This window comes from Mirounga leonina, unplaced genomic scaffold (genome assembly GCF_011800145.1).
Source record: "Mirounga leonina isolate KUSES-001 unplaced genomic scaffold, KU_Mleo_1.0 Mir_82, whole genome shotgun sequence".
Taxonomy (NCBI): Eukaryota; Metazoa; Chordata; class Mammalia; order Carnivora; family Phocidae; genus Mirounga; species Mirounga leonina.
This window is the reverse complement of record NW_023270825.1, coordinates 36,852,127-36,879,143: the sequence shown is the minus strand read 5'-3', so window position 1 is coordinate 36,879,143 and position 27,017 is coordinate 36,852,127. Positions and strand designations below refer to the sequence as shown.

Below are 27,017 nucleotides of genomic sequence, written 5' to 3'. Positions count from 1 at the left end.
ATATTTTTGAAATGTTGTATACTAAACGCCTGTACAAATGAAAGCAGCTTTTCCCAACCCCAAAAGCAGTAAGAGCACGAGAACATTTTTTTTCAGTATTGGAAAACCCTAACATTAATCCAATATTCATACCAAGTTAGGTAGCATAAGCTCATTAAAATTCCAAGTTTCATTGTTCCTGATTGCAATTACACCAATTCAGTTTAGTGAAATTATATACCTCTTACTGATTAATAAAAACAGAAGCAAGAATTGTCACAATCATGTTATTATCTGGCTATTATTATTACAAAGTAACAATCAAAGATCACATAATTGTAATATGTTTATAAAAACTCAGACTTCAATGCATCACAGAGTACGGCATATTTAGGAATAGTGCATTTACTCCACCATTCTTAGTGCAGGGGAGAACCATACTTTTCTATGTTAAGGAAGAAAACCAAAGTTACCAAAAAAAAAAAAAATATATATATATATATATACACACACACACACAAATATATATATACAAATATATATATACACACAAATATATATATATGTTTTTTACCTTAATGCTAACACTTCATTTAAATCTTTATTAGGGAATTGGAAAATATTAATTGTTCATCTAATTATTCTTCTCTGTCTCCCCCACTAAACTGTAAGTTTCATAAGTCAAAGACCCTGCCTATCTTGCTCACAGCTTCATCTCCAGAGCATGGTGTAGCATGTGGAACACAGTAGGTATGGGTTAAGTGAGTGATGTAGGGCAAAGAACATTGGCTTTGGAGTCAGAACCCTAGGAATCAGAATCAAACATTTTCTCTGCCATTATATGCACCAAATGCCATTACATGAACCATTACTTCTGGTTCTTGGTTTGCATTCTTCCAGGTGTTCCAGGCCCTGAAGTCAAGTACTTCTTGGTGTAACCATAAAATAGTATCAGTAGGTCAAAGAAAGCAGAAATTGATTTGATCAGTCCTGCTATAATGCAAGTCCAAAGTGGCAGGACCGTCTCACTCACTATTGCATTGCAGAGGCTAGAACAATGTCTTGAATCTAAATAGAGGCTTAATCAACATTTATTATTCAAGACTGGAACAGAAAATTGGGTACCTGGGTGGCACAGTTGGTTAAACCTCTGATTCTTGGTTTTGGCTCAGGGTCATGAGACTGAGCCCCATGGCAGGCTCCACACTCAGCAGGGTGTCTGCTTAAGATTCTCTCTCCCTCCACCCCTACCTCCCACTCACTTGCTCCCTCTCTCTCAAATAAAGAAATAAATCTTTAAAAAAAATTGGAACAGGAAACAGATCTTTAAATTAAACATCAACCTATACATCAATATTTACCTAAATACTTATGAATTTCTCTTAAAGATTTTATTTAGTTGTCAGAGAGAGAGCACAAGCAGGGGGAGCGGCGGGCAGAGGGAGAAGCAGGCTCCCTGTTGAGCAAAGATCCCAATGAGGAACTCGAACCCAGGACCCTGGGATCATGATCTGAGCTGAAGGCAGACGCTTAATCGACTGAGCCACCCAGGTGTCCCAATACTTATGAATTCTTGATGAAACTTCTTGTCAGGCTTCAGCTCTCAGCACAGAGAATTTTACCTCCTCTAACCATACAAAATTGTATTACAAAGCTAATAAACCATTATTAAATCAAAGTCCTTCTAACAGAAAATTAAAATGATAATGAAGTGTTACCGTTAACAATAAAGAGGATTTAGGGTTTGGGTTTTGTTTATTTTCTTACCATATGGAAGGATGGTTCTCAACTGTCCTGAGAATGGTTGAATAAATGAATTGCTTCTAATCATATTGTGCTCTGTGATTTATTGAAGTATATGAATCATTAAACACATGTAAAATTACGTGACCATTGATTTTACTGCTTTACTATACACTCTAAAGCCAAGTACTAACTGTCAGATTAAATGGGGAAAGTCTCTTTGGATGTACTGGCATTTTAAATTGTGCCCTAGGCAAGAGGAATCTAAACTGAAACCACTGGGTGTGACTTGGTGGCTGGGATGGGTTATTTCTCTGCTAAGGGTGACTAGTTTCCCCTAAGAAGGCTGCTTCCCATTACTTTCTCATTCAGTGTCCCAAGACAAAGTTTGATACAGGGTTACAATATTATACTATTTAATTTAGACTGCCTTCTGATTTTTCCTGGGTGTGAAAAGGAAACTACTAATATTTCTCACAAACACTTCTCAGATATATGTTTAAATTTTAATCTTAGAAATGGAAATATCATGAAAGAAGATATATCCTGAATCTGAGTGAGTTTAAGTGATTGATCATCCAGCTGGAATGTGACTAGTCTAGCATTTTGTCCATCGTAACCCCCGCCCCCCCACCTCCAGTTTGTACCCAAACTGTGGAATCCTTCTAGGAGTGGAACTTCCAACTTTGCACTGGAAGAGCTATGTCCAAGCTCTATAATTACTTCTCCTGAGCCCACTCTACCTCATCCTGACCGACCTGCCCAAGTTTTCAGATGGTCTCTGCGGTATGGTTTAACTCTGACATTATAATAATGCAATTCTAATCAAATGCTAATGGGATTCATTTTGGCGATATAGGAAAATGAGAAGTTGGAAGAGCAAGGAAACTATTTGAAAAATAAACACTTGCAAAAAAAAAAAAAACCAGGAAAAATTCAGGTGTGATAAGGAGATACTTGTCACTAATATGTAACACATTAGTTGATAATAATATGCAACAAGGGAACAGAATGCCTGAGAGCATTACCTCTGTGATACAGACCTAACCCAAACCTAATTTCATCATATGTGACCTAAAATAAGTCATTTCATCTCTTATAGACTATTTCTGTAGTAGTAAATGTAGCAAATGGAAATAATTATAGTATTGAATGTGTTGGAAAGAGTAGAAATTAAACACACTAAAACTGTTGCCCTATTCAACTCACAAAAATTAAAAGATTGATGCCCAATATTAACAATGTTATTCTGAAAAAGGACACATATAAACCTATGTTGGTTATAGCTCATTTGATCTTTTAGAAGAAATAAACTAAAAGACCCTGAATCGCCAAGGAAATGTTGAAAAAGAAAAACAAAGCTGGGGGCTTCACGTTGCCTGATTTCAAGCTATATTACAAAGCTCTGATCACCAGACAGCATGGTACTGGCACAAAAACAGACAAATAGATCAATGGAACAGAACAGAGTGCCCAGATATGGATCCTGAACTCTATGGTCAACTAATCTTTGACAAAGCAGGAAAGCCAATGGATAAAAGACAGTTTCTTCAACAAATGGTGCTGGAAAAATTGGACAGCCACATGCAGAAGAATGAAACTCGACCATTCTCTAACACCATACACAAAGATAAACTCTAAATGGATGAAAGACCTCAATTTGAGACAGGAATCCATCAAAATCCTAGAGGAGAACATAGGCAGTAACCTCTTTGACACTGGCCACAGCAACTTCTTTCAAGACATGTCTCCAAAGGCAAGGGAAACAAAAGCGAAAATGAACTTTTGGGACTTCATCAAGATAAAAAGCTTCTGCACAGCAAAGGAAACAGACAACAATACTATAAAAGTAATATAAACAATAAAATTTACATACTCTTTGATTTGCCAAACCCCATTCTCAGTGTTTATCTTAATATAATTATTAGACATCTTAAATATCCAATAACAGGAGGTTAAAAATATATACTATAACTGTTAAATAGAATACAAATGTTTTTGTAGCATATATTTATAATATAAATATATGTTCACAAAATCACACAGAACACATGTGGCAAGCCATATTTCTATGAGTAGTGGGATTATGGATTATTTATTATATTTTCTTCTTTTCTAGCTCTTATTTCTAATTTTACATAACAGTTATGTATTATAAGCATTTTATATTTACATAATATTTATATGTACCTATGTACAAAACATTTATGTAAAATAAACCTTTTATAGACAAGATAGTTACAAAATATTCTTCTAACATTTATTCATCCTTGGTAGAAGTGGTAACAGAATGCATAAAGCTATACTCGGATCATGAATGTATTATTCTCTGACACTTGCCCACAAAGGCAGCAGACCCAGTTCTAAACAGATATGTGTTGGTTAATTTAAACATGATCAGGGTACCAATGAGGTCAGTACTTAAATTGATAATTTATGTGTTGTTATTGGTTTTAGAGTAAGATTTTTAACCAATGTGAAAGATCAGTTTAAGTTATTCTATGGCACATGGAATGTACAAGCCATGTGCAGTTAATGTTGGTTAATTAATAATTTATTAGGACTTAATGGACTAACTGGATCTTTGCTTTTTCTTCTTTCTATTCTTTTCCAACTTCAAATCAGTAACGATGATTAGCACATAGGTAATTTGTGTTTTATTATAAAATCTGTGAAGAATTTCAGTTTCTAACAAGCTTTTATGTCCAAATTCTATTGCTTTCTCTATCACCTTCTTTGACCCACATCCTTCCAACCTGAATTAGATTCATCCCCCTCTCCTTTAAAAATTTTACATAGCTCCCTATATTGTATTTCAAGGATCATCACGATTTGGAATCCTATGTTTATCTCTGTGGTTTTTTAAGTCTTCCCTCCCCCATCAGACGCCGAACATCACAAGAGCATGGACTGTGTTTATCTTTATTTTCCACTCCATAGCAATTACTACAATATCCTACAAAACTATGGTTCTGTTTGATGTGGATGTAAATTTTAGAGGATGGCTATTTTCCTATTTGCAAATTCTACCATAACATAGATTCTTCTTTAATGGATGTCTTCTGTATCTCAGAGATACCCCAGGAGAAATGAGGGAAGTGAAGACTTCCTCAAGAAAATCCCAGATATAAAGAAATCAGGAAGAATGCTAATGTGACAAAAGAAGAGAATGCCGGAAGGTCTCAGTCTCAAGACAGGTCAAGACTCATAAAAAGCAAAACCCAAGAGAAAGGCACCGGATTGCATAGCTGTGTTTTCCTCTCCTTGACTCCAGGACCATGCCCAGGAGGAGGGAGTGAAGTAGCATTTCAGGCAATTGGCAGTGAACAACTAGAGGAATCTCTTTCTTACATAACAATTTTTCTTTTTCTTTTCACGTATTTATTTTCTCCACCCTCTTGCTGCCTTCTGCTGTGCCAGACAGAGATGCCTATGGGTATTTGGTACTACCAGTAAAGGAGCTAAAAGTGGCTTTTCAGTACTTCCAAAACTATAAACGAATCCAAAATTAAAAAAACAATCAGCGTGGGGCGCCTGGGTGGCTCAGTCGTTAAGCGTCTGCCTTCAGCTCAGGTCATGATCCCAGAGTCCTGGGATCGAGCCCCGCATCGGGCTCCCTGCTCCGCGGGAAGCCTGCTTCTCCCTCTCCCACTCCCCCTGCTTGTGTTCCTGCTCTTGCTATCTCTCTCTCTGTCAAATAAATGAATAAAATCTTAAAAAAAAAAAAAAAAACAATCAGCGTGAGCCAAAATACAGGCATCTTTTAGGCATTATCATAAGAACCAGAAAAGAGATGGGAAAGTGGCTAAGGACTAGAAAGCCACAGAGCCCTGGAAGAAGACTCTAATATAACAAACACAGTCAAATAATAACAACAGAAATCACAGGAATGGAGACATCTTTTTTTTTTTAAGTTCCATTTATAAAATCCAACCATCTGCATAATTCTACCTTTGTCTAGTAAACTGCAAAATTTGTAGGAAATACTATAATCTCATTCAAAAATAGGTTTCTCAGTAGACATTTCTGAAGATTTACTCTAGTGTGATTCTGGAAACAGATCAATCAAGGCAGCTCAGAACAAATACACACACCTACTCCTATCATAACACTGTCTGCAGCATGTGGATTCGTTCACGATTTAATTTTTCCCCTAAGTCTAAAATATGTTTGTGCATTTTTGTGTTCAGTGTGTATGTATATAGAAATATTTTATTCATCCAAATTACTCTACAATTGAGGTTCTATTTTCATCTATATTTAAAGATGACAGGACGCACTGAATACTAAGATTGAAGACTAAGATTAAAAATGGTGCCAGGCATGACCAAGTTCTCATAATTTATAACTGGTAAAGGAAGAAATAAATTATAACCGCCACAGACTAAATTACTTGTTAGCACTTATTATTGTTTCTCTTATGCAGGCACTACATGGGTACTTTTCATCTTCCTGTCAAAAGTAAGGTGGGTGTTTGCATTGCCAACACAGATGTGAACACAGAAAAATGAAACCCAGTCTCCTGGTCTATATAAAGCCATGCTACTGCACAAGTCATCCATTGCCCTAAATAAGCAAGTCCTTCTTCTCATTCCTAGACTATAGATATCAAATGATTTCTTAGTCCCTTCCTCAGAGACTAGTGGCAGATTGGTAAGAAAATGAAATACAAGCCCGCCCACACTACTGCACTGAAGTAATTTCAGCATGGTACATAAAAAGATTACACTTATGGGGCACCTGAGGGGCTCAGGTGGTTAAGCGTTTGACTCGATTTTGGCTCAGGTCATGATCTCACGGGTGTAGAGATCGAGCCCCAAGTCCAGCTCTGCACTGGGCATGGAGCCTGCTTAAGATTCTCTCTCCCTCTCCCTCTCTAAAAAAAAATTATAAATAAAAGAATACACTTAACATTCCTGGAGAGAGATTTGGGTCACTCAGGGCTTATTTTAGTCACACAATGCCTCCCTATCATTACCAGAGCAAAATAATACTGCCTATTACCACACAGAAAGTTTACTAATAATTATATCAGCTAACAGTAATATAAATCTTGCATTGGAGCATTCCTGAACTATGCCAAAAGCCATGACAAACTACATATACACTTGAATGTTCTGAAATATCAGAGAAAATATTAAATTTTAATATGAAAAATATTAAAAATTTCAGAAAATATTTAAAGTTTTCCTTAACTTGTAATGTTTCTCATAAACCCTTGAGTATTATTTTAATTTCTGATACATGGAAGGAAAAATAAAATTGAAGTTTCAGATAAAAGTCTACATTTTCAGAGAAAGCCTATAAGGTCAGCTAGGACAGAGGAATGTCCATAATGACTCTGAATGCTTCAAACTATTTCAGTGGGTAACGAATGAGCCACACACATGGCCATGACAATATTTAAATTCCCTTACCACGTTTCTACACAGGTAGGAAGCTCAGAGTTCTCAGGAACTCAGGGCATGATGCTTCTCCAGGCTGAAGAGTAGTCCCTTACAAGGATAGACTAAGCAGTCTCTTTTGCTCAATAAACAGGTTACTAAACAACCACAGAAAAAATATGCCATTTGTCTCCTGGGCATGGCCTAGCTTAGCCCCATCAGAGATTCTGTGTTCCTCAGAATTTTTTAAAAATTAGTTCCATTTGTAAAACTACAGTACATAGATGTAGTAATAAAAAATTGTTGAGAAATAATTACTGACTCACCATAGAATCTTACTCTATAATTTTTATATAGAATATCTTGAATGTGTGTCTGAATTTGAAATAAGATATGATACATACTAGTACTCCAAATCATTCAGACACAATTATCATATAATATCTTTAATACTACTAAATTAGTGTCAGGACGTGCAAGTTCATTTTGTACTACATTCGGCCTGTATCCTTTACTCGCAGGGAGTTAATTTTCTCCTAAAACAGTTAGATCACTGCATTTTAAAATACTTAAAAGTCACCTGTCATATCTCTCCCCAGGTCTTCAATTAGCCAAACTAAATATTCATGTTTCCTTTAATTATCCACCATATAACAAGATTCCCAGAACTTCATGCCATCATGGATATTTTCTGGTAAGTGTGCTGTCATTTGATAGTATTTCTTTAAAAATATCCAGCTATGGGGCGCCTGGGTGGCTCAGTCGTTAAGCGTCTGCCTTCGGCTCAGGTCATGATCCCAGGGTCCTGGGATCGAGCCCCGCATCGGGCTCCCAGCTCAGCGGGGAGCCTGCTTCTCCCTCTCCCACTCCCCCTGCTTGTGTTCCCTCTCTCGCTGTGTCTCTCTCTGTCAAATAAATAAATAAAATCTTTAAAAAAATAAAAAAATAAAAATAAAAATGAAAATATCCAGCTAGAATTATAACACAATATTTTATGTATGATCTGATTAACATGGACTGGAATGATTCTTACCTCTCTTGATCCAAAGACAAGAGTGCTTTTAATGCATGTTAAGACCAATTCAGTTTCATTTTACTATATTCACATGTATATCTTTACATGAGCTATTTAACATAGTACATTTGTCTGTAGAGTTTTTCTTGGAAGGCTGGTGCCTTCACTCCTAGGTTCTGTTGTACATCGCCATAGGAACCTCTTGAATTATTCAGATATTGAACCAAGAAAATGAGGCCAGGTATGAAAATGTCATCCCTGTTTTTCACATTTAGGAATACAAAGAAAAATATTTAGACATGCTTTTCTCAATTAAAAAAAAGATAAAAGTAAATTGGCTAAAAGGAAGTTACTTTAACTTATAGGAGAAACAAAATATATTGCCTACCATATTTGGAAGAAGTGGAGTACTTCTTTGATAGATTTGGTTAAAAAAATAATCTAAGATTTTAAAATATTCAAATCTCAATTTGTTTAAATTCTAAAGGTGTATTTCTGCCTGAATGTTTTGCATATTTCTGCCAGAACTTTTCATATAATGACATCTTCCTACTGAGACTTTATGCTTATTACAAAACACATGAAACAAGAAATGAAGACCAAAGAGCTTTTTTCTACTGATTTTTTCAAATTACATGTTAGAAAAAAAAGTGAGACAGTGAAAAATAAAAAATGACAAGGTTTTAAGCTTCATCATCCTTTCTATTTTTTTCCCATAATCTCCTTTTTCCTTTTTAAATCCTCAATCATTCTACCCATTTCTCAGTCTTTTAAGTGCACAGGATGTTATGAGCAGCAAAGCCCAGAGGACAGATTTTGGTTATTAAATTTGAAAAGAATCTAAAGCAACTATAGAGCAATTAGTAGTCAATAAAATACTTTCAACTAAATAAAATTAATCTCGGTACTGTTCCATATAGAAAATCTTGCCTAAGGCAAACTTTCCTGATAGAAATGCTACAATCTTCATGTCAGTCCTGACTTTAATGCCACAATTTGTATTAAAGAAAGCATTATTCACATAAGGCAAGGTAAGACTGAATTACATCACAGTGATTAATTTGCTTGTGGGGTAAAGCTGAATTCAAAAAATCTATGAAACTAAATTTGTGGAAATGATAAAAGGAAATGTCAGTAATTAGGGCGAAGGTTCTTCTCTAATTAGCTGCAATGCATCATTAAGTTCTATTGTACTAGCAACTGAAAAAAATCTCACTGTTTCAGAACTAACAAGAGAAGCATTAGAACAAAGAAATTTGACTTTGTACATTTCAATCTTTTTCAGTATATACTCATAGTTAAATCTGATAACAACCAACATAATAAAATATCTGAAAGAGACTATCAACAAAATGTGAGATAAGAAACATAGTAAGAGAAAGTATTTGGCTTACTGAGGAAGTAGAATAGAGGACTCTGACATCAAATACAGGATAATTGTTAAAATTCAGATGCTGTTTACTAAAGCTACATCCTCAAATACATTCATATTGCTAAGATTGTGAATTACAGAATTTATTTGATTACTACCATCAATCTTTCATTTCCTTTTTTCCACTCTTGTATTTTAACAAGCTCAATTTTATTCTTATTCTCAAAAAAGCCTGCAGTACACACAAATATGTGATAGAAGATAGATAGATAGATAGATATAGATAGATAGATAGATAGATAGATAGATAGATAGATAGATAGATAGATAGATAGATGATAGATAGATAGATGATAGATGGATAGATAGAAAGCTTTATTATGAAAGCCATATAAACTCAAAAGCTGCTGTGCCGAGAATATACTATAAAGGGACAGACCAGTTATTTGGCTATACAGTAACCCAGGTAGAACATGATAGTGACTTGGACAAGGAGATGGCAATGGAGTGGTGAGAACTGGAAATGGAGCCAGCAGGATTTGGTGGAGGTTTTAATCTGGGGAGGTTTATCTAAGCAACTGAGGGGTGGAGTTTCCATTAACTTCATTAGGGAAGAAGGCCCGTGGAGCAGGTTTATGGGAGATGATGAGAAGTTCAGTTCTGGACAGCCTTTTTTTTTTTTTTTTAAGATTTTTTTAATTTATTTGACAGAGAGAGTGAAAGAGCACAAGCAGGGGGAGCAGCAGAGGGAGAGGAAGAAGCAGGCTCCCTTCCGAGCAGGGAGCCCGATGCGGAACTCGATCCCAGGACCCTGGGATCATGACCCAAGCCGAAGGCAGATGCTTAACCATCAGAGCCACCCAGTTCTGGACAGCTTCACTGGATGTGATTAGGCAGCTGGATAGGGGAGTCTGTCGTTCAAGAACAGATCCAAATGAGTGTGTAGATTTGGGCAGTGTTAGCATACATTTTTAAAGTCATAAGATTGTATGATATCACTGAAGGAGAGAATATGAACAGAAAAGGGAACAGGCACAAGGACTTAGTTCTAGAATATACCCCAGTTTAAGATATTATCTTGGTCAAACTGCTTTCAAGAAATGCCACACTAAATTACACACAAACCACAATTTTATGATAGTGTTAGTCACTACAGCTTTTGCTAAGAGTGGACATTATCTTTGTCCATTTGACATATTAAAAATGGTCTCTTGCTGTTTCAATATTTATTTATTACAAGTTAAAATAACATATATGTTTATTGCTAATTTGTATTTTTGTATATTTATATAAATTAACTATGTACTTAGCTCATTTTTCTCCTCAGGTATTCTAATTCTTATTCATTTACAAAATCACTTTACATATTAAGGTATTAACCTTTCACTTGCGATATCTGTTGCAAATACTCTATCTCATTTTCATTTTCATGGTTTTTGGTGTGAAAGATTTTACATTTTTTAGCCAAATCTATTTATCACTTTGTTATGTATTCCATTGCTTTAATATGTACAAAGATAAAGTAAACATGGTCACGTATTTTCTTTTTATTAGTTTATGGTTTCTTATTTTTTACATTTGACTCAGTCCATCTGATATGTTAGGCCACATGGGAAACCCTCATTAAATATTTTCTGAAATTTTTAGCTCATTTTATAATTATATGAAATAATATATCAATTCCTTCTTTGTGATATGTCCTTTAACTTAAATTCAGTTCTTATCTATAGTAAAATCTAGTTCTGAGAAGTTATTCCCACTCTTTGCTCTGGCTAATAATTCTTGTGTCTATACTTTGATACTTTATTACCATATTTTAAAGTTATATGTACACTATGTAGTCAAATTACTGAATGCCTAACAAAAATGTGGCTCTTCTGCTCTGGTTGGAGTTTCTCTACTAAACCCAAAAGTTGAACGACAATTTTTGTTTTCTCTTTGTTCAGTAGAGCATATGGCGTGCTAAGAATGCATTTTTTAACGTTTTTATTTAAATTCCAGTTAGTTAACATACAGTGTAATATTAGTTTCAGGTGTACAATGTAGTGATTCAACACTTCCATACAACACCCAGTGCTCATCATAGCAAGTGCACTCCTTAATCCCTACCACCTGTTTCACCCATCCCCCACCCCCCTCCCTTCTGGTAACCATCGGTTTGTTCTGAGTCTGTTTCTGTAAGAATGCATTTTTAAATTCATCCTCATTGACTATACAATTCAAGAGAATCTCCTATAACTCTGTCCCAGGCCCAGACTTTGGCGTATATCCCTTTATTTACAGTTCTGTTACAGCTAGTTCTCACACATTTGGGTGGGGATTTTCTTACAGACTGGGAGAAATCAATACAGGCATGGAGAGTTTGCTGCCACATTAAATTAAACTTTAGATAGGTTTTATACATGCACAACAAACCTTTCATATTTGCCAGTTATTTAACTCTGCTTCCCCCTTTAGTAAAAAACTACTCTTTCTGGATTCCCCTTTCAGTTAGGAAGCACATCTGTGATTTTTTTCTTATCCAAAAGCTAATCCACTTTAATATTTTAAATTATTTCTTTAAGAATCTTTTCATTTAGGGTGCCTGGGTGGCTCAGTTGGTTAAGCGACTGCCTTCGGCTCAGGTCATGATCCTGGAGTCCCGGGATCGAGTCCCGCATCGGGCTCCCTGCTCAGCAGGGAGTCTGCTTCTCCCTCTGACCCTCCTCCTTCTCATGCTCTCTGTCTCTCATTCTCTCTCTCTTAAATAAATAAATAAATAAATAAATAAATAAATAAATAAATAAATAAATAAATAAATAAAAAGAATCTTTTCATTTGAACTAACATTTTATTTTACCTTTAATATTAGCCTCCCAATCTTTTTTTCCTATTACTCCACTTTCTGTGGATACTCTACTGATCAGAAGTACATTTCTGTGACTACAAATAATGAACAAGCAAACCAAAAAAAACGAAACAAAACAAAACAAACACCAAAAAAAAAAAAAAAGTGGTAAATACTAGGAACCCAGAAACTGTTTCCTGATACACTGGCATGTGGTGTGTCTGGAAGTGGACACGCCATGTAGCAGTTTCACTGAATGTGGACCTCAAAGAACATCATGCATTTGATGTCTTAAACACTGAGTCTCACCTGTATCCCTGAGGAAGATTCTCTTCCTTCTCTGGATACCCTCCCTATAACCATATATTGTTTGGCTCAGGCATATATAAATCAAATTCCACAGAATGTAGTTTGTCCTTTTCCCATCTGTAGTCATACATTCCATTTTAATGGCCATTTAACTAGAAAATTAATACTGCAGCTTGTAAGATGTTGAAAGAGGGAGAAATCTCATCCTCTTTCATGATTCCTCGAATAATTGCTCCTACCCCCTCCCCACCCCCCACCAAGTATCTCACCTGCACTTCCTGTAAAGGCTTTCCTCCCTCAACTCTTCCATGTCTGACCCCTAAATATCCCCTCAACCATCTGCTCCTAACAACAGCTGCTGTGGCTTAAAATTACCTCAATGAAATTCCTCCGACTGAATATCTACTTTGCTCATTTGCTCTTTCCCTTTGACAACAAAAGGTGCTTATTGAGCAGACCTTTCAGAAAAACTCCAAGTCAACATCATATGATTAAAAGAACAAATCGAATTTGTGGGAAATGACAAGGAAAGTAATGTACTATCTGATTATCATGTCAAAATTTAGTACCTAAAAATAATCATCTCCCGTGATGCTTATAAAAAGAGCTCAAGATGGGTTTTCTCTAAAACTCCTGTGCAGACCCCACTTGTCATCCCCCATACTGGATGTAAATCAGCTGGGTGTAGGAAGTGAGAATTTATTTATTTTTAATTTGGTTTTGTTTATTTTAAGGAGGACTTTGGGTCCTTCTTTTCTTTTTTTGGTTTTTTTTTTTTGTTTTGGTTTTTTGGGGGTCCTTCCTTTCTAATATAAGAGAGATGGGAAAAATTAGAAAAGGTTTCATGAGAAGACAAGGAAGACATTAGAGATGTCAGATGAATGGGGAGCCTGGTATCCACTTTATAGATTTATGTAAGGAAAAGAGGAAAATAAAGAATTGTATGTTCTTCATAAACATGTGTGAGAGAGGGGAGAGATTTAAGTGGAGGACAGCATAGAAGACATATCACTTTTTTACTTTATAAGCAAGAAAGTTTCTTTCTAAATTTTAAATGGGCAAAAAGTCAAAGAAGAAATCAAGAATAAAACTGACCAGAGCGATGGCAGCACTGTTAGTTTTAGAGGAATGCAGCAAATTACTCTGAGTGGTAATGAGTGTTTTAGGGAAATGGAGTAATTAGTTGTTTTCAGAAACAACAATTTCTAAATTGATGATTAATGGTTGAGTGCTTAGCACCTTCTAAGCACTCAATACATACTACGATTGACTGATACGTCACTTACGAAAAACAAAGTAACACAAAGCAATTATACAAGCAATACATGAGTGGAAGAGCTACAGGCATCTGAAGATCCTATTGAAATGGAAAATAAATAACAACAATAATATCCCATACCTTCTCTGTGTCAATGCCTTTTGACATGGACCATGTTGAGACAATATAATCCATGACTCGTTCACTAAGGCCTTTGGGGACCTGATAGAGTTTCAGAAAGTCCCGCACATTATTCAGCATCTCATGGTATCGGTTGGTGTTGGCATACATTTGCTGGAAAATTGTAGTAACATTTCCAAAAATAGTTGCATAAAGAAGAGCTGAAAGAGAAGAAATAATGAAAATAAAACAAATATCCCAAGTGAAAAATAAATATGAATATTTATTAATCAATGAATCATCTGACAGAGATGTCTTTATGAACTTTTAGAGATTAATGCATGTTAACCCCTGAGAAGAGTGCCTGGAATTTGGTATTCACTCAGTAATTGTTACCTTCAGTCTGAGAAACACAACTTCATGAGTATGTGCCATCCTAGTCAATGTGGCAAAACATGAGACAGGCTAATCAACTTCCTAAAGAATTAGATAAGGCAGAGTTATAATTTGCCTAAGGAATTCTAGCCTTATGACTAAAGACATCCTGCTGTCTTGTCGTCCTGAATGAAGCCTAATCAATTTAAATTTTCCAGGGATTGAAGATCCAGTTTAGAAATGTATGCTCTTTTTCATTGCTTGTTTCTTCAGCTTTTTGGAATACTTCTCTGCTAATAAATATTTTTAACAGAACATCAGAAATATAGGGAGTAAAGACAAATTAAAGAGTTCCATTTTTTAAATAAGGAAATGGGACTGGAATAAATAGCTAAATTAAAACTTTGCAAGTGCTTGAAAATTCCAGTTATTAAACTCATGTTTAATATCATGTTTAAGGACGCCTGGGTGGCTCAGTCGGTTAAGCATCTGCCTTCGGCTCAGATCATGATCCCAGGCTCCTGGGATCAAGCCCCGCATCAGGCTCTCTGCTCAGCAGTGAGTCTGCTTTTCCCTGTGCCTCTGCACCTAAACCTTCCCCCCACCCACTCATGCTCTCTCTCTGTCTCAAATAAATAAAATCTTTAAAATAATAATAATATCATGTTTAATTCCAGCATTGTAAGGTTTTTGATTCCATCATTTTAATTATAAGTAAAGCCAACTTGCAGACCACTGTTATTTATCATCAGAGCCCTATGAATGCAGCAGGACCCTCCCTCAACCCATAATTCACCAACTCTTCTCTCTCCGGATGTGGTCGGGCTACAATGTTAACCTCATTTTGTAAAAACTTTTAAAAACAATTGAGTTCAACCCAGACTCAACATACCTCCAATCCCACCCACCCCACACTATCCTGTCCCTTTGGTTCCATTCCTTGCTTGGCAGTAAACTCTTTTGAAAAGGGGCAATACTTTATTCCCCTTAATATTCATAAACACAGTATTTAGCAACCATGTACATTCCATAAGCATTTCACAAATAAGTGTAGTATCACCAGTGGTCACTTCCTTTCTACATCCTCCAAGCATTTGAAAAATGACTCCTCTAAACTGAGTATGGATTCATTTTGCAGTTTCATCAGCCAAATCCCGTTTGATGACAGTGGTATAAAATCAAGCTAGTAAAGCAACTTAACCTTAATCTGTTTTCAGAAATCATTCATTTTTTTAAGAACAGTTGTTCTTTGAATACAACAAATTATAAATTCACAACAGAAAGCTGCGATTTTATAACATTTACTCAGTTTGTTTTGTTTTTTGTTTTTGCTGTTATTTAGGCATTTTGATGCCAGTTCAGAACAATTTTTAAGACCGATGATATTGTGTTAAAACTGAGTAGGAACAAGGCAACCTCCTTGGGTCCGCTTCCTCTTTGGGAGTTTTGTACTATTATTTTACTATCGCTCAATAAACCTTGCTTTGCTAAAAAACAAACAAAAACAAAATTGACTAGGAACTGTATAGTGCTGACATTTCTCAACTGGGAATTAATTAATTAATTTTTCAATTATTTCCAGTGTATTAACATACAGTTATTTAGTTTCAGGTGTACAATATAGTGATTCAACAATTCTATACTTTACTTGGTGCTCATCAAGATAAGTGTGCTCTTAATTCCCTTCTCCTGTTCACCCATCCCCCCACCCACTGCCTCTAGTAACCATCAGTTTGTTTCTTCTCTACAGTTAAAAGTCTGTTTTTTGGTTTGTCTCTTTTTTTTCTCTGTTCATTTGTTTTGTTTCCTAAATTCCACATCTGAGTGAAATCATATAGTATTTGTCTTTCTCTGACTGACTTATCTTACTTAGCATTATACCCTCGAGGTCCATCCATGTTGTTGCCAATGGCAAGATGGGTCTTTAAATCTTTGAATATTTATATTTAAAAACAAAAACAAAAAAAGTAGGTAATCACAGATTTAATATCTCTATTCCATCATTGTTGGTATCAGGAAAGACAAAGAAATGTAAACAAATTAATGGTAGACGAATCATATATCAAAATATGGAAGTTTTCATTTTCAGAAAAGAGAAATAAAGAGAATTTATGTCTTTAAAATAATGAACATTTCAGAAGTTAATGAAATAATGCTATAATCATTGTTTTGAATAGTGTTCAGCTATTATAAGTTGTCAATAAATATCACAGAGCCACCTATTATTTTGACATGTTCAGCTTGTTTGGCTCCCTAAAATGCTTGCAATATGCTGTACTTGCCAAAGTGTCTTACTACTGCCTTTTAGTTTAACAAATTACCACACATTTTATCTTTTTGGGTACATTAAATATGCACACATTCTGCTCATATAAAAAGTTTCAGCACTAAAACATGAATAAAACTGCCAAAGTATTAAAAGTGTGCAGCATTAATAAATGAAGAATATAATCAACATCCCATTAAGTTTGGCATATTACAAAGATAACCACTTCTGCTTTCCATTTTCATGGGAGTGTGGTGGCTTACACTGGGTAGGACTAAACAAGGTCAGAATTTAAGATAAGACATTCAATTTTGTGTATTTACATTAGAGAAAAAATTTTTTACTTTGAAATAAGTTGCAAAAACTGTGCAGAAAGTTCACATGCACCTACATGCAGCTTCTCAGAGTGATGACATCTTACACAACTAAAGTCATTTATCAAAACCAGGAAATTGAAAATGGCACAATACAATTACCAAGACTATAGATCTTACTCATATTTCACCATTGTTTTACACACACTCATTTTTTGATATATAATTTTATAAAATCTTATCACATATACAGATCTGTGTAATACATCTGTATTTTTTTAAAAAGAAACTACTTCTTCCTTAAAAATATTCTCAATGCTTGGGACTAGCATACATTTCAAAAACCATAGTAAGAGCAAGCAACAATGTTCCATGGCAGGCAAGAAAACTGTGTCCCGCCACAGTCTGTGTTCCCAGGATAAATGCGCACATCTCTGTGTTACGTGCATTTGCCAAAATGCCTAATTTTTTAAGTAGGCTCCATACAGTGTGGAGCCCAATGTGGGGCCCGAACTCACAACCCAGAGATCAAGACCTGAGTTGAGATCAAATGTCAGATGCTTACCCCACTGAGCCACCCAGGCACCTCCCAAAATGTCTATTTTTATAAACCTTATATTTGACAACAATGTGGCTATCATCAACTAATCTTTTCTTCTTTATTTAAGTACTTTTTAATCCCTTGGAGAACAGTGGTCCTCCCTGTCATTCTGCTGTATTTCAGGCCTTGTCTTCTATGCTCCCTACTGTATTTCTAGAACACAGACCAGGTTCTGGAACATAGTAAGTGTTCAAATATTTTTTTCCAGTATATTCACACACCAAAAACCTAAGAAACAGTTTTTCAGAAACATCCTTTTTGCTAATCAAAGTCTCACTACTGGTGATACAAAAACACAGAAGGAATACACATTATTAACATGAGTAGGAGAATAAAATATTTAGAAGCTAAGGTGATACGTGCCCTGGCTATATTAAGATAATAAATAATTTGGGAAGGCCCATTATCATTCATCAAACATGAATGCCTGTGCTTGGCCTGGCCAGTTTTATAGAGGCCTGTTACATAATTTTACCCCTTGAATGCAGTGCTACATAGTCAATTCACCTACTTTACTAATAATAATTTGGCTAATTTATTAAAATTTGATAAGCCTTTTTTATATGCATTCCCATAGCCTTTTAGGCTCAAGACAATTTTAGACAAGGCAAACTTATCACAGTTAAAGTCTTGGTAATTCTGGCATACAGTTGGGTAATAATCTTATCTAAAAAGTCTTATATTTTCTTATTCACACAAAGAAATTATTTTGAAGATAATTATGGTAGATTGAAGATGGCCACAAGTCTCTGACACCTCTTCCATTGACAAGCAGGGTCTACACCCTTCCCCTTGAATCCAGGCATGCTCTATGACTGACCGATAGAATACAGTTACTATGCTTCTATGTCAGTATCTGGGCCCCGGCCTTAAGAAACCAGAAACTTGCAATTCTTTGCAACACTTGCTCTTGGAATGTAGTTTCCATGTTGTGAGGGATCCCAGGCATTCTTGTAGAGAGGCCTACACGAAGAGCAATCAAGACACCTAGCCAATAGCCATAGCTGAGCTCCCAGCTAAGCAGTGGCCTTAAACTGAACAATTTAAAATATTGATATGAGAAGACACTTCTGGTAACACTTAAGGCTATATAGGTGATTCAATAATATCTTTCCTTTCTATTTCTATTTAATAATGATAGTTAAGACATGAAGGAGGAGAGTCTGGGCGGCTAGTCAGTCAAGTGTCTGACTCTTGATTTCAGCTCAGGTCATGATCTCAGGGTCATGAGATTGAGCCCCGCATCAGGCTTCATGCTGACTGCTTGGGATTCTCTCTTTCCCTCTACCTCTGCCCCTTCCCCTGCACATGCGCAGACACATGCTCTCTCTCTCAAAATAAATAAAACCTTTTTTAAAAATTATAAAAAATACAAAGGAAAATGTTCCATCAATCTATAACTATGTGTGGGGTGCCTGGGTGGCTCAGTCGTTAAGCGTCTGCCTTCAGCTCAGGTCATGATCCTAGGGTCCTGGGATCGAGCCCCACATCGGGCTCCCTGCTCGGTGGGGGGCCTGCTTCTCCCTCTCCCACTCCCCCTGCTTGTGTTCCCTCTCTCGCTGTGTCTCTCTCTGTCAAATAAATAAATAAAATCTTTAAAAAAAAAAAAATCTACAACTATGTGTGCAACACACAGCTTGGCAACATCAGCTAACCAGCCATGTCTGTGGCTGAGCCACCTAAGTGGATTTTCCAGACCCATTCAAGCCACCCCAACTGATACCACATAGACCAGAAATAAGTCATGCCCTCCTATCCATGCATAAATTAGATTCAAGAGTAAAATAAATGGGTGTTCTTATTTTAAGCTGCTAAGTTTGATTAGTTACACAACTAAAATAATTTAAACCTTAATAAAACAGATTGGTTCTCAACAGGATAGAGAACCTGGGGGATGAGGGGGAGTGAGCTCCTTACAATGCACATCAGAGCTCAATAGTATATTTTAGGAGATACTTTTAAATATTTAATATACTTCGGGGAGCCTGGGTGGCTCAGTTGGTTAAGCTTCTGCCTTTGGCTCAGGTCATGATCCCGGGGTCCTGGGATTGAGTCCCACATCAGGCTCCCTGCTCGTCGGGGAGCCTGCTTCTCCCTCTCCTTGCTCCCCCCTTCCCGCTCATGCTCTCTCTCTCTTTCTCAAATAAATAAATAAAAATCTAAAAAAATTAATATACTTTATATTTTCAAATTCTAAAACACCTTTTTTATAATATAAACATTAAAGTCATTAATGTTTAATGTTTTCAAAAGGAGGCATAGGTTAAAAGACTGAATAATGTCATTATAACTAATCACAGATTTCATTATCCATTCAACATTGTTGAATTCAGTAGATATTTATTGAACATCTATTTTATACCAGCCACTACACTAGCCAGTAAGGAAATGATAAAAAGACAGACGTTTAATTCCTGCTCTCAAGTAGTAGCACTACTTTCTATAGAAAAGTATAGTCTTTAATTCTCCCAAATCACATTCTTTGAAAGAAGGCTAATGATCTTTTCCTTTTCATAGGTTACAAAAATTCACAAATAAACTTATAGCCAGTCCAAGTATATAAACTAAATATAGTTTACTTTTCATGGTTAAAGAATTTGCAAAGTCAAACAAAAATCTATGTTCAGCGAATTAATTGTAACTCAGCTTCCACTCTTAGGAGTTGCTCAAGAAAACAGATTAAGATGATGATATCTGGGTCTCTGAAGGAATTACATTCTCCAGCTGCTTCATTTTGTTTGCTCCTTAGGTCAACCTATATCCATTCATCTCATTAATGACTGATTTGTACTTTTTAGACTTTTTGTGACTGTTCATGATGACATCCAACATTTACTTTTCCTAATTACCTTCTTATAAATCTTGGCAAGTAAACACTGGCCTTAGAATGAGCAATTTAAAATGTTTCTATGAAAATGTATTTCTGGTAATCTTTAAACCAAGTAGGTGGCTTAACCATCATTGCCTTTCTATTTACATTCACTAAAGTCCACCTGTAATAATGATATTTAAGATGTAGAAGGAAAATGTTCCATCAATCTGGTAATTGTATGGGTAGCTTCCAGCCTGTTAAAATATATGAAATGGCTCCTGTTGGTCTTAGGACAAAGTGAAGGAGCTGATCTTCAGGAACCTGTGATTTCACAAAGTCTTCCTTTCCTTCCAGCTCTCATAATGGCTCCTGATTTCTTCCCTGTATGCTCTTTTGCAATGACCCATATATGTGTGCACCCTCTAGGTATCCACTTATGAGCAGATATTTTCTCTTTTCCAATCTTCACTTAATCTATGCCCCATTCCACCTAGTACCTGAAATGTGCCAATTATCCAGTTAGAAATGAATCTTATTACTTTACGTTAAATATTGAAAACTATTTAATATACTAGCTCTCTAAGAGATATTGGAATTTTGAAGGGAGGAATTCCATCTAATACAATGAGTTGATTAAATCATTATTTGAATTAAATGTTAACTAGTGAGATGAGTTGGGACACAGAGGGACAATTTTTAGAACTTAGCAAATTATAGCATAATATTGGACAGATTACACCAGTTTATAGATGATCCCATGAGTACCATAACAACTGACTATATCAAAATAGTCTCAATAATTACATGGCAATGATTATTGATATTATTTCCTGTATACCCTAAGAGTTGCTTAATTTTATGAAATTAATATATATAATAATAACAGAAACCTCTGTTAATCAACTAGTAATGTAACATCAAAGATGGACAGAAAGGGAGGGAGATGAATGGAAAGATGTAAGAGGACTGTTCATTCAGAAGAATTCCAAGAAATTAAAGTTCGAGTAAAAACAAAGAATCAAAGGATCAAAATAGCTTGATCTTCACTTTATCTTTCTGTGATAGTTATTCTATTTTTTATGCTAAGTAAATCCATTTTCTTTTTCTTTCTAATCCAGCAAAATTCATTTGTACTCCAATAAAGTTAGTACATTTACCTTGATTATATAGCTATAGAAGTTTTTGTAACTTTGATAAAGACTAGCTGGAAAATATAGAACAATGACTCTGAAATAAGGGGAATGATAATAATAGATAATAATAGAAGTTCAATGAATACTGACCTCATTATTTCAAATTCATTTATTATGAGTCAAACAATAGTTCCTAAAAAGTATCAAAATATATCAGGCAACCAGAGACAACCAAACGTTAGGGTTATCTTTAGAGGCCCCCAGCTCCCTCTTAGTGCCCACCTCTTCCCTCTCTTTGATATACCTACCACCAGCCAGAGCCCCCTTCTTACAGGGGCCTACCTCATTGCTTAGGACATCATATCTTCCTGGTTGGTGCATTGCCCAGCTGATGCAAAGGCAAGATTAGTCACACACACACACACACACACACACACACACACACACACCTTCGGAGGGAGCTGTCTTAGACACTGAACACCATCTCAAGCAAGGGCACTGTTAGATCTGCCATCCTTGGGACACTGGTCACTCTTGTTATGTTTCTCAGAAATTCTAAAGCCATCTTAGAAAGTGACAGAGGAAGGAAAAATATGAGGAGGTTTGGAAATAAAAAGGCACAGAGACAGAGATTGCTGGTGATGCACAGTCACTCAGACATGCCTGAAGGGAAAGGAGATACTTTTTTTCTGACATTGTATTTCAAAAATCATAGTTACAAACAAAGACTAAAACTTCAGCTGAGTACAAATGACTAAAGGAAAATAAGATATGTTCATTTCAGGTGATGCCAAGCTGGGCAAAGTTCAGCACAAACACAAAAGGCAGAATACCAACTTGGAAAAGGTAGCATGATGGACCTTTTTATTTTCTATATCTAAAAATTGCTACTGTTTTGGTTTCTAGGAACAACTGAAAGTATAAACTACATTTTATGGGTTACTTAACTAATAACATGTACTTTTTGTACTTATATTTTGTTTCCAATATTTTTTTTCCTCTGTTAAGTTAGGAGAAGGCACATTTTCTCCTCTCTTCATCTCTATTCACACACACACACACACACACGAGTTTAATTATAATCTGATCTGATGAATAGGTAATAATGATATAAGTTGTATTTTTCAGGATATTTATAAATTCTTATATTGTATCTTTCTTTTTAAAAAAAACTTTAAGGGGGCGCCTGGGTGGTTCAGTCGGTTAACCGTCTGCCTTCAGCTAAGGTCATGATCCTGCAGTCCCGGGATCGAGTCCCACATCGGGCTCCCTGCTGAGTGAGGAGTCTGCTTCTCCCTCTGACCCTACCCCCTCTCATGCTCTCTCTCTCTCTTTCAAATAAATAAATAAAAAATCTTAAAAAAAACTTTAAAACACAAAATAAGGAAACCATAATGGTAAGATTCAGACTATAGCAGTTCAATGATTTTGATACAGGAATTTTCCTATGCCCCTCAAATTATGGAATGCCAAGATCAACCTGCTTTACCTAGTTACAAGTCCAGCTTTATGAGCTACGGGGGAAAAAAAAAAGAGAGAGAGAAAATAAAGTGAGTTCATCATGGTGTAATTAAGGTGAAAATGGAATTTCTTTTACTTATGGCTCTTCTCTGTTTATCTTGTACTAAATACACATTTTAGTTGCTTTTTGGTAGTGTTAACTTTTCAGTAATGATATCTGCAAGTCATTTTTGTAATCTTTAGCACCAGAATATAAAAAGAAACAATAAGTAGAGCATAACATTAAATCACTTACTCTTTCTATGTATCTATAAAGTGGGTGTTACTATTACGCTTACATTGGATGGAAGCACCAGATACAGTATTTGAATAATACTAAGATACCTTTTTGCCAAAACACAAGTATTACTGATCCAAGATCCAAAAGTGGGAAGTGGCACTGCCAACAACCTGAGGGCTCCTAGGAACAGTACCTGTGGAACAGCCAAGAGCTTCTCATATACTATTGCAACCTGTCTTCTTGCGGACCCTCAATACATTTAATTCTTACTTCCAAATCTTTGTTCATGGAACTCCCTTGTGGTGGATTGCAAAATATGAAAATTTTTTTCCATCTTGATATGCACATGTCTTTGCATTGAGACTTTATTGCCTCTCTACCATAGGTGGAATCTATTTCCTTTACTCTGGGCTAGCTTTATGACTTCCAATAGAAGGTGGCATAGATGATATTATGCAACTTTGCTTTCGATTTATGGGTATATATAGAAACATGACTAGAAGGATGTTTACAAAATGTTAATAGTTGTTATATTTGGGCAATAGAATTTGTGGCAATTTTTGTGTCCCTTAAACTAACCTACATTTAAATTTTTACAATAAGCATGTACCATTTTTACAAAAAGGGTAAGTTATTTACATTTTTAGAAAGGACAGAGCTATAAATCTCTTTAAAGGACAATTAAGTCAGTTCCCAGGTGACATAGTCATGAAAAGTCATTAAAAACCCAAGATGCTAATGGTGATAGCAAATCTTTACTTAGTGCTTATTATGAGCCTTATATATGTTATCTCATCAAATTCACACAATCACCCTAAGTTACTATTTTATCCTCATTGTAAACATAAGAAAACAAATTCAGGAAATTAATCTGCCCAAAGTCAGGTCAGAGTCTCAGTAACTACACAAACTAACACCCTTATCAGCTTTAATGTTGATATTGCAAATAATAATCACCTTATCCCATAGCAGACCTCGTATAGCCAATGTTAGCTGTTTACTAATCATTGATCTGGCCAAAAGTTCTTAAGTAGGAATAGTAGATCTCAAAGAATCAAATACTCCCAAGGTCTACATTATAGGTCAGGTAGAAATAGGATGCACCCCTTAAGTGACATGTACCCATCACTAAACTAGGATATGCTTACATGAATACAGACAAGAAACCCTTAAATCTGCTGTGGTTGCCACAATACCCATTCATTTAATGCAGTAGAAAACAAAATTTATTGATTAATATCTCTGTAACATAAAAGGAAAATTCTAGTTTATGTTGCTTATGCTTATTCACTATGATATACTATTATATATTATGATACATATCAATACTAATCAGGCATTTATCTTTATTTTGACAGAATTAAAAATTCAAGAAAATTGGATATATACTTAACTGACAGAATGGGATTTCTAATTTGTGAATCTTAGCAGGCAAAATACCCAGGGGACATGAACAATACAAATCTAACTCTTACAGTCTCCCCATCATCATCCTCACATTGTACATTCTTAAATGTACTTTTTTTTTTTTAAAGATTTTATTTATTTATTTGACAGAGAGAGACACAGCGAGAGGGAACTCAAGCAAGGGGAGTGGGAGAGGGAGAAGCAGGCTTCCTGCAGAGCAGCGAGCCCGATGCGGGACTCGATTCCAGGACCCTGGGATCATGACCTGAGCTGGAGGTAGACGCTTAACGACTGAACCACCGAGGGGCCCCACCTTAAATGTACTTTAAATGTATCCTTTGATCCTCCATCACAATCTAGTTTAGATGCCCTGTCATCACTTTGCAATGACTGTAATGACCTTCAGCTGGACTCCTCCTTCTATTTTTTTTTTTTCTCAATTACTAGGGTCAGCCCACTGAACTCATCAATAAATACCTTTTATCAGCCATCTTTGAACCCTTTCTTTGAAGAATTAGGCAGAGTAACTTGTCCCGTCTAGAGATCCATCTGCTTGTCACTATTCTCCTGCTTCCCTTCTATCTGTAAACTACACTAAACACCAAGTTTCCAAGCCGGATAAACAGCACTTTGGAGGGTGGAGTGAAGCCTTTCATTCTGGAGCTAGGAAGGGAGATGAGATATTGTAAATTTCTTTCTGTTACCATTTTCTCAACATATATAATTTATAGACCCTTTACATGGTGGAGATGCAAAGTTACAACTTTCAAAGGTAAAACTGAACAATTTTATGAGGCAGACATTTTAATCAAGGGCACCACTGCTGTTCAGTCAGTTAAGAGTCTGACTCTTGATTTTGGCTCAGGTCATGATCTCAGGGTTGTGAGATCGAGCCCGCACTTTGCTCTGCATTGGGCAGGGAGCCTGCTTAAAATTCTCTCTCTCCCTCTCCCTCTGCCCCTTCCCTGCCTCTCTCCCTCTTAAAAAAAAAAAAAGAGCACCACTGCTGTTCTCTGGTCAACTGCTGGCTCCTCTCTCTGTAAGAGTCCTTTATGAAATCAGTTACTAAGAGTTTTTCATGCTGCCTTCAGATGAACTCTTATAGCTTCCTTTCTGTTAACATCTCAGAATCCAGTCTTGTCATTCCATGGCTAGTTTAACCACAACAACCTCCTCACTGCTCTCCTTATCTCTGTTCTCCATTATAATACAGTCTGCATATGGACGCCTGGCACAATCTCCTAAAATACTAAAATTTGTGATCCTATTTTCCTCCTTAAAAATATTTAGTATATGCACATAGTCTATAAGGTAAAGGCACTCTGAGAGAAACTGTAGGATGATCTCTACAATGGGAAAAAGTATCTATCTGTCAGACTCAGTACTTTTTTTTCCCTCACAAGTTATTTTATTTATCACTTCCCCACCTAGACTCTGAGCTACTGAGAGTTAGAAACTATATCCTTGCCTTTTTTTCAAACCAAGTCAAAGTTTTGCCTAGTGAGTGAATAAATGAAAGTTAATTTAGCCTTCTATAAATAAAGGGACATGAGGATTTCTCTATGTGAGTATAACAGAACATTAGCATGACTATATCTCTCTGGCTGCCTATACAAAGCATGAACAATCTTACTACTTATGAGAATTTCATGTAATGCATAGCAAACACTTCATCAAAGGAAAGGCATTATAATCCCTGAATGAATGTATTCTTTAAGCTTTTTAAGCCAGGGCCAGTATCATCTATTTCCTTCAGAATCCTCAGGAATAACTAGATATTCTCAACAAAGTGTGTGACCGACAAAAGTTGTTGACTAAGATGAAAGAGTTACAACAGTGATAGGGACTCTGTCCCTTGTTTGGTGAAATTATACCACGAGTTTTTGTGAGCATAAAGACATTAAGTTTTATGCACACTGTCAAAACTTTTAAGAATGGTATTTTAGACATTTTATAAACATAATTAGTGCCCCCCCACCCATGCATTGGCCATGGGTATTCATGGACATATCCAAGCACACAGGCATTAAGTGCTTACTGTGTGTAAACACAATGCTAGGCACTATGGGAGATACAGAGATGTGCAAGTTTATAAACATATTTTAAATTTTTAAATTAACACTGGAAGCAATTTGGTTATAAAATTCTGTGCTCAGCTACCATATGATTCAGCAATTGCACTACTGGGTATTTACCCCAAAGATACAAAAGTAGGGATCCGAAGGGGTACATGCACCCCGATGTTTATAGCAGCAATGTCCATAATAGCCAAACTGTGGAAAGAGCCAAGATGTCCATCGACAGATGAATGGATAAAGAAGATGTGGTATATATATACAATGGAATATTATGCAGCCATCA

General features: G+C 35.9%; 1 protein-coding gene across 1 annotated transcript in view; it reads right to left on the bottom strand.

The window, feature by feature from the left end:
- KCNH5 (potassium voltage-gated channel subfamily H member 5) overlaps positions 1 to 27,017 on the bottom strand; it is a 294,759-nt gene that overhangs the window by 86,271 nt on the left and 181,471 nt on the right. The window contains exon 8 of the mRNA XM_034992617.1: positions 14,029 to 14,228. Coding sequence (XP_034848508.1) covers positions 14,029 to 14,228 — 200 coding nt within the window. The remainder of the gene's footprint in view (positions 1 to 14,028; positions 14,229 to 27,017) is intronic.